The 14,369-nt window shown below is 41.9% G+C and overlaps 1 protein-coding gene across 3 annotated transcripts in view; it reads left to right on the top strand.

The window, feature by feature from the left end:
* Window positions 1-14,369, top strand: part of Jph1 (junctophilin 1) — an 81,634-nt gene that overhangs the window by 51,272 nt on the left and 15,993 nt on the right. For all 3 annotated transcript variants that reach the window (XM_050132436.1, XM_050132439.1, XM_050132437.1), the window contains exon 3: window positions 5,054-5,172. In XM_050132436.1, the coding sequence (XP_049988393.1) occupies window positions 5,054-5,172 (119 nt within the window). The remainder of the gene's footprint in view (window positions 1-5,053; window positions 5,173-14,369) is intronic.

Below are 14,369 nucleotides of genomic sequence, written 5' to 3' on the forward strand. Positions count from 1 at the left end.
TTTATTACACACAATGCCATAACCCCCTCCCCCCCCTGAAAAAAAAATCTTGTTATTGCCAGGCACTTTCAAGAGAACCAGAAGGAAAAGAGAATTTGCTTGGGTGTTGATGGTGGAGAACTGGATGGTCTGACTCTGCCAAATCAGCATAGGGAGACAAGCGCTTTTGGCTCTGTCATCTGGTAGAGCAGTGTGGTCCTGAACTAAGACTTTGGTCTCTAACAACCAATTGCTTCTGTTTTTTAATTACCTGAAATAATTTTCTTTAACTATTTGAATGTCATAGCAAACCCCAAGGAAGACCCCTGAACCTATTAGACTGTGGGCTCTACCATTAAGTTTTAAGAATCAGATCATAAATTAACCATCACATATAATAAAATTTTTTAAATGTTTATTTATTTATTATGTATACAATATTCTGTCTGTGTGTATGTCTGCAGGCCAGAAGAGGACACCAGACCTCATTAGAGATGGTTGTGAGCCACCATGTGGCTGCTGGGAATTGAACTCAGAACCTTTGGAAGAGCAGGCAATGCTCTTAACCACTGAGCCATCTCTCCAGCCCCGCATATAATAAAATTTAAAGTATACCAAAAGCAGCATATTTTCAAAACACTTTATCGTTGGGAAGAAAATGAATAAGATGTGCAGGTAGAAAACTCAGTAAATGCTAGATGTAGTTTCACCTTTAATGGAGTCATGTTGCCTTCTGGAGTCAAATTTTCATCAACTCTGTCCATGAAAGACAGAGGGTAGACGTCTAAAGGGCCGTGCGCATTCCTTAGAGGAGTGTGCCCTGAGCCTGCCTAGGGTACTGCTGAATGTACTTTTTGTAAAAGCATTGTTAAATCGAAGGAACATGCCATGAATTATACTTTTTAAAACATTCAAGAAAATGAGGAAACTAGATGATTTTCTTCACAGAAAAGTGACATAAGAACTTGTAAAATATTTCAGTTATTAAAAGAAAAAAACTCAAGTTGTTGATGAAAAAAATAAATTATTAGTTTTAACTGTAATAATACTTAGCTTCCAGGTAAGAAAGGAGGGAGGGAGGGAGGGAGGGAGGGAGGGAGGGAAAGAGAGAGAGAGAGAGAGAGAGAGAGAGAGAGATTCCATACGACCAGCTGCAGCAAGAACCTGTGCTATGTGGCTTTAGCTGATTTACTCAGATTATGTGTTCTCAGTCCCAACCCCAACAACAGTGTCAGGTCTGACCAGGCATCTGTGGGTTGGGAACTGGCCCTGGGATTTAAATAAATGAGTTCAAACATGAACCAGGGCAACCCCAAAGTCTAGCCATGCCAGTGACCTTGACCCCATGAAGCTGGTGGGAACATAACACAGAGAACATTCCTTTCTCCATTTCTCATGACCAGATCCACCAGAAGTTCTCAGGCAGCACCCCCTGGGTTAAGGGGTGGATGTGGTCTTGCTCATCTGACCAGCTGTAAGTAGTCCTGACTAATGCTGTAGCTAGGTTAGATGAAAAGGGCCATCTGTCGGGACCTTCAGAAGAGAGCAAGGACATATAATACAAGAGTGGTGAATGAGGTTTCACTGACTCTGAGCATCCATAGTTTGTTTACAGGAGAGTTACACTGTACAGCATTGTCCAGTTTGCTGGATTATAATATGGCGAAGAGATAATACTTCCATTTTCTTTGACTTGACAGAAATGTGTTGCAGTTGTATCCGTATACATTGTTTAGTTTTGTAGATTTATTGAAGAGCAAGGAAATCACATTATAAGGCAGCATGACTGTACCCTTACGGCTTCATTAATTATGGTACCTAGACATAATTAGGTTCTAGCTAAGAATAGGAGATAAAATGGAAAATCCTTCTGGGAAGGGAAAAAAGAATTGAAAGCTGAAAGCCTGTGAACAGGGGGTGCCCACTGGTTTTTGGACATAGAATTAGTCAATCCGCCTCCTCAAATTGCCAAGGATAGTGCCTTACAAGGTCAGGACAGCCAGGCACTTAGGAATCTGTTCTCGTAGACTCCTGTTTCATTTTCATCTCAGATTTATAATGCGCTATCAACAGAAGCAATTAGGAATTTCCCACATGATGCAGAAATAGTCTTTGGATATGTGGAGGATGATCTGTTTGTTTTTAATGCTTTCTTGGTTTTTGAAGTTATAATATCATTTTCCTCCATCTTTGTTGTTACATACATGTATGGAAAGAGAGGAGAGGAAGAGAGATGGATGGAAGATAGATAGATAGATAGATAGATAGATAGATAGATAGATAGATAGATAGATAGATAGATAGATACACACATACATATGGTTTCCCTAAATATATATATATATATATAAAATCTTCTCAGTCAGTAAGTTTTACTTGTAAATGATGGTTTTTTGAAGCCGTTTTCAAGTTGGCCAAACTGCAGAGTTCTCACACACATTTTCTCCCCACCTTGGGCCCACATACAGCTTCCTTCTCTGGCGTCTTGGGTAAATTTGATGTAATTGCTGAAGCAATGTTGACTCACTTACACTAAAATCCATTGTTCATCTTCTTGCCCACCCCTGGTTATGTAAAATCCATTGCTTATATTAGACCTCCCCCCAGTGATGTCTATTCTACAAACTTCAACACATGTACCATCCATCCACTGCAGTGTGACCAAGTTGTTTTCCTCCCCTAGCCATGTCCTCTACCTGTCCCCCTCCCTGCTGAACCCTTGGCAGCCTTTCTGTCTTTACCATTTCTATAGTGTTGTGGTTCAGTAATGTTTTATTGAAAATAGGTTTTTTTTTTCATGCAATATATTCCTTAGTTCACTTATTATTAACTGGCAGCCCGGCTATTCCTAAAGAATCATCATTTATACATAAGTTAGACTCTCGGTAAATACTGGGTGCTCGGTGCAGCAAAGAACAAAAGGCAAAAGATTGTGGTCTTTGCAAAGCTTACAAATCTCTAGGTAGGCATGAGATGAGCCCGCAAGAGTCCAGGAGGAACGGGAGAGCGGGACCTAGTTAGTACTCTGGCCTCAGGTCAGACCCTGCCTTTCCGTTTTAAATCTAGTTTAACCTGGTGAGCCAAGTTTCCTGGTCATCTCCAGCTGCCACTTTGTCTCCCCAAAGACCAGCTGGAGTATAGTGCCATTTCCTGGATCGCCCTCCCCTATTGTCCGAGATTAGTGTGAGCATTGCTTTCAGACTTGCATACCAGTTATTCATAGTCCTGCCTGGAGCTGATAGAATATGGCAGGATGTCTACAGAGGCGTAAGAGTGGATGCCCACGCCATCTAAACACTAACTGAACAAGTCGTTTGAATTTGGAACATGGACACACACACACAGCCCAGTTCTCTGTCTATAATCTCCAGATTCTCTTTGGTCTGACCGTAAGGAGCCTAATTTTTTTCTATCGTGTGTGTGTGTGTGTGTGTGTGTGTCTGTGTGTATGTGTCTGTGTATGTATGTAACACACCATGCAGGAAGGTCAGAGCACAGATTGCAGGAGGTAGTTCTCTTGATAGTGCTGAGCTATCTCAGACTCAGTTCTTGTGTGTGCACACGTGTCTGTGCATACAGGTGAGCATGTGTGTTCAGGTATGCTTGTATACATGGAGACAAGAGGATAGTCCTCTGTTGTTCCACCTCAATTTTTAAAATGGAATCATTTTTTTCATGCAGTATATTCTGATCACAGTTTTCCCCCCCTGTCTTCACAGATCTTCCTCACAGCCCCGCCCATCCAACTCCATGCCTTCTTTCTCACTCTCAAAAAAAAAAAAAAAAAAAAAAAAAAAAAAAAGGCACAAGAAACACCACACACACACACACACACACACACACACACACACACACACCTCTACCTTACTTTTGAGCTAGTCTCTCACTGAACTGGAATGGCAGGGAGTCCAGGCTAGCTGCCAGGCGAGCCCCAGACACCCACTTGTTTCCGCGTTCCCCGCACTAGAATTGCAGGTATGTGCCCAGGTGTAGCAGGGTTTTCTTTCCTGTTTTAATGTGAACTTAGGGATTTGAACTCACATCCTCATGCTTGCAGGGCAAGCACATTACCAAGCAAGCTATCATCCCAGCCCAGGAAGCCCAACCCTTGTTCCCTCCTCTAAAGGGTAAGGCTTTTAATGTATGAGGGTGGACCAGGGAGGGGATAGCAGACCGAAAGATCCATTCCATCCTCACCAGCTCTGCTTCACTGGGTTCTTTCTGTTCCATATAAGATCCATGCAAAAAAAAAAAAAAATAGGTAAAACGCGGGCCAATGAGATGGCTCACCGGGTAAGAACACTTTCGGACAAACATCATGATCTGAGTTTGGTCTTCAGAACCCACGCTTTGGAAAGAGAACCAATGTCCACAAGTTATCCTCTGACCTCTCCACACTCCTAGTGGCACCCCACATATACACACAAAAATAACTTTCTGAAAAAGTTAAAGGCAAAGACATTTTAAATTAGCTAAGTAGACACCTCACTAGCCCTCCTTGGCTTGCTGGTGAGAACCTGCGGTGTGCATCTCTTCCCATTATAATACTCATCCAAAGCATCATGCTGATGGCCTGAGATCTTAGAGCAAGAGTTTCCACACATGGAAATCAGCAAGCGCCGATGGTAGCACTTCTGCTCGTTTCTTCCACTGGCCAAGTTCCTTAGTCGAATTCTTACTTAATTCCGCCAGTGGAGTTTGGTCAGTGAGCACTAGGCTAATTCGTATGGTCAAATTCTACTCTCCATAGTCGGTTGTACTTTGAAGTTGGGAGAGTGCGATGCAAAATCAGCAGAGGAGTTGGTCCAGTGAGCTCTGACAGCCAGACAGACACAGTGTCCGACCGTAGAGACCTTCCTCACAATTGCCTTCTCCCTAGAGGAAGGACCACAGGTGGGTTCATCTATGATGTGGCTGTTGCTGAGGTCTCAGCGTTGTGACGCTAACCATTGCTATTCCCAGGCGACGAGCCATGATCATAATGACCATGTCTGTCCCTACATCATGGTTTGCCTGCCCACGGGTCGCTAATACAGTGCTTTCTCTACTCACTAGCCTTTGTGTGCCCCTGTAGGACTGCACATGCCAGAGCGAAAGCTGACGCTGCTGACCAGGCTGCCCTGGCTGCCCGCCAGGAGTGCGACATTGCGAGAGCCGTGGCCAGAGAACTGTCGCCTGATTTCTACCAGCCAGGTAAATCGTGTTTCCTTCCTTTGCTGGGACAGTTGGGGCTTTCCCTTTCCTTTACGTATGTATGTATGTATTTATTTATATCACTGAGAACTTCATTCATGAGCGAGACCTCTACTTCACTCCTGCCCTCCCCCAACTCCTCCTGTTTCTCCTCCAAAATTCACGACCTCTTCAATTATTATTGTTGTACATGTATAAATGTGTGTTACATAGATGTACACGTGCATATTTATAACCTATTGGGTCTGTTTGGCTTTGCTTGTTTGTCCAGGGCTTAGCCACTTGGGACTGGACAACCTGTATGGGAGCGCACCCATGGAGGAAACTGATTCACCCCAATCTCAGCAGCCATTGACCTCATCTAGGTCCCTCTTCATCTAGGTGTGGGTCCACGTGGAATGGCCCCTGTCCCTGTTAGCACGTCAACTTCTGTTGTCATCATGATGGTCTCGGTTATTTTAGTTCATGGGTGCATTCCCCATATATATGTAGGTGTTACGTGTCTAGAAACCACTCTCTAGCAGCAGACATCCTGGACATTCGGCTCTTAAAACCTTTCCATATTCTCTTTTGAGATTTTTTTTTTCATCAGTTGTGTTTGGGCATCCCCACTTATTCTCTACATTTTGACCAGTTGTGGACCTCTGTAATGGTCTCCACCTGTTTCCAAAAGGAGCTGTTCTCATGAGGAGTGAGAGTTTCATTGCCTTTGGGAATAATGATGAGGATTTGCAGCGTGGCTAGGAATTATGCTAGGTTAGTGGGAGGCTAGTAGCACACTCTCTTACCTTGTAATCTTCTTCGATGAGGGGTGGACATTACACTTAGCCAGGAAAGGGTGGCCTGTGCACCAGAAGTTCAGTTGTTTTCTTGATCTTAACTGTTCTGACTGGGAAACATGAAATCTCAGTTTTAATTTGTATTCTTCTATTTGCTAAGGATGGTGAACGTGTATTGAGATCCTTTAGTCTGTGTTCAGATCGGTAGCCTATGTTTTAACTGTATTGTTTATTTTCTAGATTCATTGATTTTTTTTATATATATTTTCTGGATATTCTATCAACTATGCCTTCTATCAGATGAGTAGTTGACGAAAATTCTCCCCCCACTCTATGGACTTTTTTACTTGGTTGTCTCCTTTGTGGTACAAAAGCGTTTTAGTTTCACGAGGTCCCATTTTTCAATTGTTGGCCTTAAAGCCTGAGCAAATGAAGTCCTATTCAGAAATTTCCTACCCTGTGTCTTGTGGGCATTGCCTGTGTTTTCTTCTAGCAGTTCAGTGTTTCAGGTTTCACACTGAGGCCTTTGATCTATTTGGAGTTGATTTTTCTGAATGTTAATAATAGATGGGCCTGATGCGTTCTTCGGCATGTGGACACCCAGTTTCCCTACCATCATTTTGAGGTGCTGGAGGTTTATTTTTGGTTTTCTGATGTTGTTTTCTTTGTTTGTTTGTTTGTCATTGTGAACTATCAAATGACTATTGCTGCGCACTCATTTGGGTTTTCTGTTTTGTTCCATTGGCCAACTTGTCTGTTTTGGTGGCATTGCCTTGCTGCTTTTATTACCATGGTTCTGTAAAATATCTTGAAATTTAGAATAATAATTCTAGCACTGTTCTTTTTGTTCTGGATTGCTCTGGTTATCTGGAGTCTTTTGTTCTGTATAAATTTTAGGATAGTATTTTTTTTATTTCTCTGAAGAATGTTGTAGGAATTTTGATTGGGAATCCATTGAATCTATAAATTGCTCTTGATAGGAAGAACCTTTGCACAATATTAATAGTACCAATCTATGAGCATGACAAATCTTTCCATTTTCTAGTATCTTTATTTGAGGGCTTTAATGAAGAGGTCTTTACCATCTTCATTAGGTTTATTCTTATTTTTTATCACAAATAAGAGTTTCTCCAAGATCATCTCCTTTACCATGTTTCTTGTTAGTATATAATTTTTAAGTTAATTTTGTATCCTGCCACTTTGCTGAAATTGTTGATTATTTCTAGACCCTTTCTGGTGGGATTTTCGGAATGTTTGTGTATAAAATATAATCTATAAGTAGAATTAATTTGACTTCTTTTCCTATTTGTATTCCTTTACCTTGCTTCTCTTACCTCATTGCTTCTGTTAGTGTTTCAGGCACTGAAAAGGAGTGGGAAAGATGGACAGCTCTGTCTTATTTTTGATTTTAATGGGATTGCTTCAAATTTTTCTCCATTTAGGATGTCATTGGGTGTGGGTTTGTCATAGATAGCCTTAATTAAGTTGAGGTATGGTCTCTCTCTTTTTTTTTGCATCTATTGGAATAATTATATGCAGGGTTTCTTTGTTTTGCTTTTGTCTTTATTGACTTATTTGCTGAAACACCTCTGGGATAAAGCCCAGTCATGGTATGTATTTGTTTTTTATGTATGTCTGTATTCTAGTCCCAAGTATCTTATTGAGTAATTTTGAGTCTGTTCATCAGAAATATTGGCCTGTAATTTTCTTGCTTTTGTTGTGTGTTTACTTGGTTTGGGTATTTGTTTTGTAGAAGGAATTTGGGAGTGTTCTTTCTGTTTCCAAGTTGGTTGACTCTTTGAAAGTCTGGTAGAATCTGTACTGAGTCCATCTGGGCCTAGGTTGTTTGTTTGTTTTGTTTGAGTCAGAAGGCTTTTCATCACTGTTTTGAGCTCCAGGTTTGTGATGAGTTTGTTTACATTAATGTTCTCTTTTTGGTTTAACTTTGGTAGCTCAGGTGTATCTAGAAGTCTGTTTCTTTTAGGTTTGCTAACTTATAGACTATAGACTCATAATGTATTCTCTTACAGTAGTCTCAGTTTCTTTGGTGCCTGATGTAGTAGTTCCCTGTTCCCTCTTCTGTTAATTTGATGGGGGATTTGTAGATTTTTTTTTGTCTAATTAGACCAAAGATCTATTGATCTTGTTCTATCTTTTCAAAGGACCAGCTCTTGGGCTTGTTTTTTTTTTGGGGGGGGGACGTTGTTTTTTCATTGATTCTGTTTCATTCCTGCTTTTATTTTTATTATTTTTTCCTCTGTCTACTGGATTTGGGTTTTGTTTTTATTTTTCCAAATTCTTGAGTTGCATCATAAGTTACTTACTTCTTTTTTCTTAGATTGGTAGAGGAAATGGGGGGTGAGGCAGGGTCTCCCTACAAAGCCCTGGCTGACCTGAATCTTTAAAAAAAATTTTAAACAATCTTTTTTTATTTTACATACCAATCCCAGTTCCCTCTCTCCTTTCCTCACCCTCCCCCCACCTTCTCTCACTACACCCCCATCCACTCCTCAAAGAGGGTGAGGACTCCCATGAGGAGTCAACAAAGTCTATCACATAACTTGAGGGAGGACTAAGGCCCTTCTCCCTCTCTCTAGACTGAGCAAGACATCCCTCTAAAGGGAATGGGCTCCAAAAAGCAGCTCAAGCACTAGGGATAAATGCTGGTCCCACTGCCCATAAACTGCCCAAGCCACACAACTGTCAACCATGTTCAGAGGGCCTGGTTCAATCCTGTGCAGGTTCCCCAGCTGTCAGTCCAGAGTCAGTGAGCTCTCACTAGCTCAAATCAGCTGTTTCTGTGGGTTTATCATGGTCTTGACCCTTTTTCTCATATTATCATTCTTCCCTCTCTTCTGCTGGACTCCAGGAGCTCAGCCCAGTGCTTAGCTGTGGGTCTCTACATCTGCTTCCGTCATTGACTGGATGAAGGTTCTATGATGACAGTTAAGGTAGTCGTCAATCTGCTTACAGGGCAAGGCCAGTTCAGGCACCCGCTCCACTATTGCTCAGGGTCTTAGCTGGGGTCGTCCCTCTGGATTCCTGGGAATTTCCCTCATGTGACCGGGAACTTTCTGACCAGGCTGACCTCAGAGAGATCTTCCTGTCTCCTGAGTGCTTGGAATAACAGCATGTGCCACCACTCCCAGCTTAGGTATGTTCTGATATTTAAATGTGGGCACTTAGAGGTGTAAATTTTCCTTGTCGAATTGCGCTTAATGTGTCCTGGAGGGTTGTGTGTGTGTGCGCGCGCGCGCGCGTGCGTGCTGTGGTTTCATTTTCATGAAATCCGTATACAGATTCCTTTGCTAAGATTTATTATATTACAATTCAAAAGGATACATGGAATTTTTCTGATTTTTTTTTAAGATTTGTGTCCCAGGCTGTGTAATACATTTTAGAAAAATTTCTGTGGGCTGCTGAGTAGACTGCATATTTCTTGGTGTTTGACAGAATATTCTGTACACATATGTTGGGTGTACAGCATCATTCAATTCTGATGTTTCTCTGTTTATTTAGGTAACCTGTCTGTTGCTAACTAACTTAGTGTTGGTCTGGGTCTTTAACTCCAGTAGCATGCTTTTGATGAAGTTGGATTCATTGATGTAAATGGAGACTGCACTTTCATTTCCCGGTCTCTCAGACCCAAATAATCACACAAAAACTATATTAATTACAATAATTTGGCCAATGGCTCAGGGATATTCCTAGTTAACTCTTACATCTTAAATTAACCCATTTCAATTATTTTATATTTCATAATGAGGCTCATGGTTTGTTATCTCACATCTTGCTCCTTGGGCAGCTACATGGCATCTGCCTGACTCTACCTTCTATTTCTCTGAATTCAGTTCAGTTTTCCTGCTAGCTGTATTCTGCTCTGCCATAAGCCAAAGCTGCTTCTTTATTAACCAATGGTAATAAAACATATTCATAACATACAGAGGGGAATCCCACATCTCATATGTGTTTAGGATTGTGATGTCTTCTTGGCTAATTGTTCTTTTGATTAAAATGTAGTGTCCTTCCTTCTTTATCTCTTCTAAGTAGTTTTGTTTGAAGCCATTTGTCAGATATAAGGATGGTGACACCTGCTTGCTTCCTGGTACCATTTGCTTAGGGGTACTTCGTTCTCTGTTTTCACTGTAAGGTGGTGCCTACCTTCACAGCTAAGATGAGTTTCTTGTAGGCAGCAGAAAGATGGATTTTGTTTCTTAATCCATTCAGCTGACCTGTCTTTTGATTGGGTAGTTGAGGGCATTAATATTTAAAGTGTTTGTTGGCTGCAATCATTTTGCTTGTTTGCTGGGTTTGTGTGTGTTCTTAGTTCTTAGTCGTTTTTATTGTTGTTTCAGTAGTTACTAGTTCATTTGTTTTCTTTGGTCTCTTGACTGTGCTTATTCCTCTCTTCAGTCTGAAATATCGCTCCCAGTATTGTCTTTATGGCTGGTTCGATGGACATGGATTATATCATGAATTCTTTTCTCTCTCTCAGCTATGGCTGATAGCTTTGCTTGGCACAGTAGTCTAGGTTGACAGCCTTGTTATTTTAGAACTTGGAGTGATTGCTCTATGCTCGAAGTTTGTATTGAGAAACTAGCTATTGTCCTTTATATGTGACTTGTCCTTTCTCCCTTGCAGCCTTTAGTGCTCATCCTTCATTCTGTGTGCCTAGTTTTATGACCTGATAAGATGTGGGGTGTTCCTTTCCTGGTCCTGATAGGTTGGTGTTCTGTGTGCTTTTTGAAAGGAACGGCATCAGCTTGGGACCCCCAGACCAAGTTCTCAGAACAAAGGGGATTTATTTGCACCATGGGAATGAAGGGCAGGAAATAGGAGAAAAATACAGGAGATAGTAGACAAAGAGAAGAGGAAGGGAACAAGGGAGAGAGGCAGGGGTGTTTGTCCCGGACGGACAAAGGACTGCCACTGGGTAGAGAGGGGGCAGACATGGCACATAAGAAAATGGCAGCTTAGCCAGCCTGGTCTACAAGAGCTAGTTCCCAGGACAGGCTCCAAAGCTACAGAGAAACCCTGTCTCAAAAAAAAAAAAAAAAAAAAAAAAAAAAAAAAAAAAAAAAAAAAAAAAAAAAAAAAAAAAAAAAAAAAAAAAAAAAAAAAAAAAAAAAGAAAGAAAGAAAGAAAGAAAGAAAGAAAGAAAGAAAGAAAGAAAGAAAGAAAATGACAATTTATAAAGACAAAATGGGAAATCTCATGTTAGGATAAGGTGTTTAATTTTAATTGGGCATGTTAATTAGGTGAGCCAAAGGGGACTCCTGATTGCTGAACTTCAATGCTTTGATAGCTGGACCTTGGTAGTCAGCCTCAGAAGGAGGAAGTGACCAAATAAGGGTCTAGACTTTGGTAGCTAGCTTTAGGAATGTCATCTCATGGGTTTTAGCAAGGTAGAGGGAGTAAAGGAGAAAGATCAAGGCCTACCAGAGCCGTGCTCAGCTGACCAGAGTCTCTTCACTGCTTATGTCTAGCTGAATTGTCTTTCCTTCATTCCTTGATTTGGAGATACTCTTGTCTGTGATTTTGTTGAAAATCTAATCTGTACCACTGACCTGGGATTCTTCTTCAACTCTGCCTATAATTAGAAAGTTTGGCTTTTTCATGGTATCCCACAGTTTCTGCATGTTTCTTTAATTGCTTTTTTAATTTTTCATATTTCTTGCCTGTACGTTATAAATTCTCTACTTTATCCTCCCATCCCAATATTTTTTCTGTTGAGCTCTTCTTCTTGGGAGTCTTTACCTCTGAGTTTTCTAATTGGGCTATTGAGTGTTTCAATCCCACCGTCAATTTCAGCTTGTGTTCTCATCAATATTTCTATTTCTTTATCGAATTCAATTTTTAAATCCTAGGTTGTCTTTGTCATCTCATTTGGCCATATGTTGTGTTTTTGGTCTTCACTCAGACAGTTATTAGTATTCTCACTAACTTTGTTGAGCCATTTGTTTGCCTCTTAAACTCCTTGAATGATTTGATGAAGTTTAAGATTGTTCTTTTAAGTTCTGTGTCTTGGGTATCGTCTGAGTAATTCCCAGTGGAGATCCAACCGAGTGGTAGGCTTGGGGACATACACCCAGTGTTGCTCTTGCAGGTTGTTTGTATTTTCACAATATGACCTGGGCGTGTGGGTTTCTTTTATTGGCTGTGAGTCTGGTGATGCATCATGCTAGGCTTCTCAGACCATGCAGCTAAAGCAAGGCCTATGGGTTGGGAATGGTGCAGGCTGGTCATGTTACAGAGACTTAACATGCTTGACCGTTGAATAGGTGTGTGACCCAGGCCTGGGCTGGATATAGTGCAGGCATACTAGTGTCTGGGGGACTCAGCAGACTGATCAGCACACAGGATGTGTGACTGGGCCGAGCCTGGGGTAGAAACAGCACAGGTGTGTTGTAAGGAGGCTGCTTGTTTGTTTCTCAGCCACCCGGCAGCTCAGCCCTGAAATAATCGCACAGAAACTATATTATTTAAATCACTGCTTGGTTCATTAGCTCTAGCTTCTTATTGGCTAACTCTTACATCTTAATTTAACCCATCACCATTAATCTGTGCATCACCATGAGGTTGTGGCCTCCCAGCAAAGTTTCAACCCATCTGTCTCCTGTGGCATCTCCATGGCTTCTTCCTGACTCTGTCTTCTTCCTCCCAGCATTCAGTTTAGTTTTCTCCACCTAGCTAAATTCTGCCCTGCTATAGGTCCAAGCAGTTTCTTTATTCATTATTGGTAATCACAGCATACAGAGGGGAATCCCACATCACAGGAGGGAGTGACCAGAATGGGTATTGGAGAGGTTGTGGGCAGGCTAGAGTTCCAAGAACTCACCAGCCTGAGCAAGGCCAGGAGGTTGGGACAACTGCAGGGGAAGAGGAGGGAAGGGAAGTACAGGTAGTCCACCTCCAGATGTCATACAGTGTTCAGCACAGAATGTGTGAACACAGGGTTCCTGGGAGCAGTCAGGACCAGGATGGATGAATCCCAAAAAAAGGAAGATGCTGCCCTACCAGAGCAACTAGAATGGAAGAGGAAGGAGCAAGGAGAAGCCCACTAGGGTGACCAGGCCTGTGCCACGTGCAGCATGCACAGGGCCCCTGGGAGCAATCGGCGCTGTATCTTTTCCTTTAAAGATCAGTGGGGTTTGTTGTCATTGTTGTTTGTTTGTTTTAATCTCAGCAATACTAAAGAAGAAGTGGGAGAAAACAGGACGTTACCTGAGGCTGAATTAACACTTTCCAGGTTCCATGAGAGACTCTTTCTCCAAAACTAAGGAGTGAAGATCAGTTGAGGAAGACGTCAGTATATCAGTCTCCAGTCTCAACACACATGAGCACAAATGTGCATGCACACACACCTGGTCCCCACAGAGAGGAAAGCAAGGGCAAGGAGGGTGGGAGAGAAGAAGAAACCCAGTAAATACCGTTCTGGAGAGGTGTCCCACAGGTTTGCTGAGATGTGTCTTGGCAGAGTGACTTCTTCAACAGTGATAATGGGTGTTTTCTTTTACGTACATCTGTTTTAAAACAGTTAATACGTATGTATATTTTACTAAGAAAGGGACTTTTTGCATATTTTGAAGTGACCGCTGATGAATAAATTCCCTCTGTCCTGGTATCTAAGGACCTTGGTGGATTAGCTATTCCAGGGTGTGAAACCCACAGGAAGAAATCAGCAAGCCATGCCCCCATCTGGAGAAGCTAGACACTCAGGAGACCATGGGCTTGAACTGCTTTACAAGCAAATAAACTCCCCATTGTTGTCTGCAGATGCTGTTAATTCCGCTGCGGAGCGGGGTCCCCGTAGGCTTCTCTTAGGTGTTACCAAGTGGTAAATGATACTGAAGGCCATCTCGGTTTCCCAGACTGAATGCTTTACAAAGCCTTTGTACGGTGAAAATGCATTTGAGGGAAAAGAAATATTGTGGGAAAATGTAATTCCACCCTTCTTTAGTTCAAGCAGATTCATATAGGCAAGTTGTTCATCAATAATGAGAACATCCTAGTAGCCTGAGATAACAGTGAGCCTCTTTGAGACCAGAGCTAAGGGGGAAACTGCAATACCCTTTGACCCACAGCCAACACTTCCTTCAGCAGCTGTATAGAAGGCCTGTTCTGTGCTGGGTGTTATGGATCTTCTCAAGGGAACATAACTCATGCTTTCCAATCTGCATTTACAGGGTGATCAAATCAGATAGGCATTTGCAAAAAGACTTTTAATGCCACTCCTAAGCCTGCCCGCTTAATTTGTCCGTCTCGGGTACACATATCGCCATTGTTTGGGAGGCGTATGCTGCAGCCCTTGGAAGAACGGTGTCTGGTAGCTTACATTTTGAGTGTTTTCATGGCAAATTACTTACTTTGAGGAGCTGGCAGTATTTTCATCATTGTTAAATCTCACAGCTTTAATTC

This window comes from Alexandromys fortis, unplaced genomic scaffold (assembly GCF_014885135.2).
Source record: "Alexandromys fortis isolate MF-2015 unplaced genomic scaffold, M_Fortis_MF-2015_v1.1 scaffold_416, whole genome shotgun sequence".
NCBI classification, from domain to species: Eukaryota; Metazoa; Chordata; class Mammalia; order Rodentia; family Cricetidae; genus Alexandromys; species Alexandromys fortis.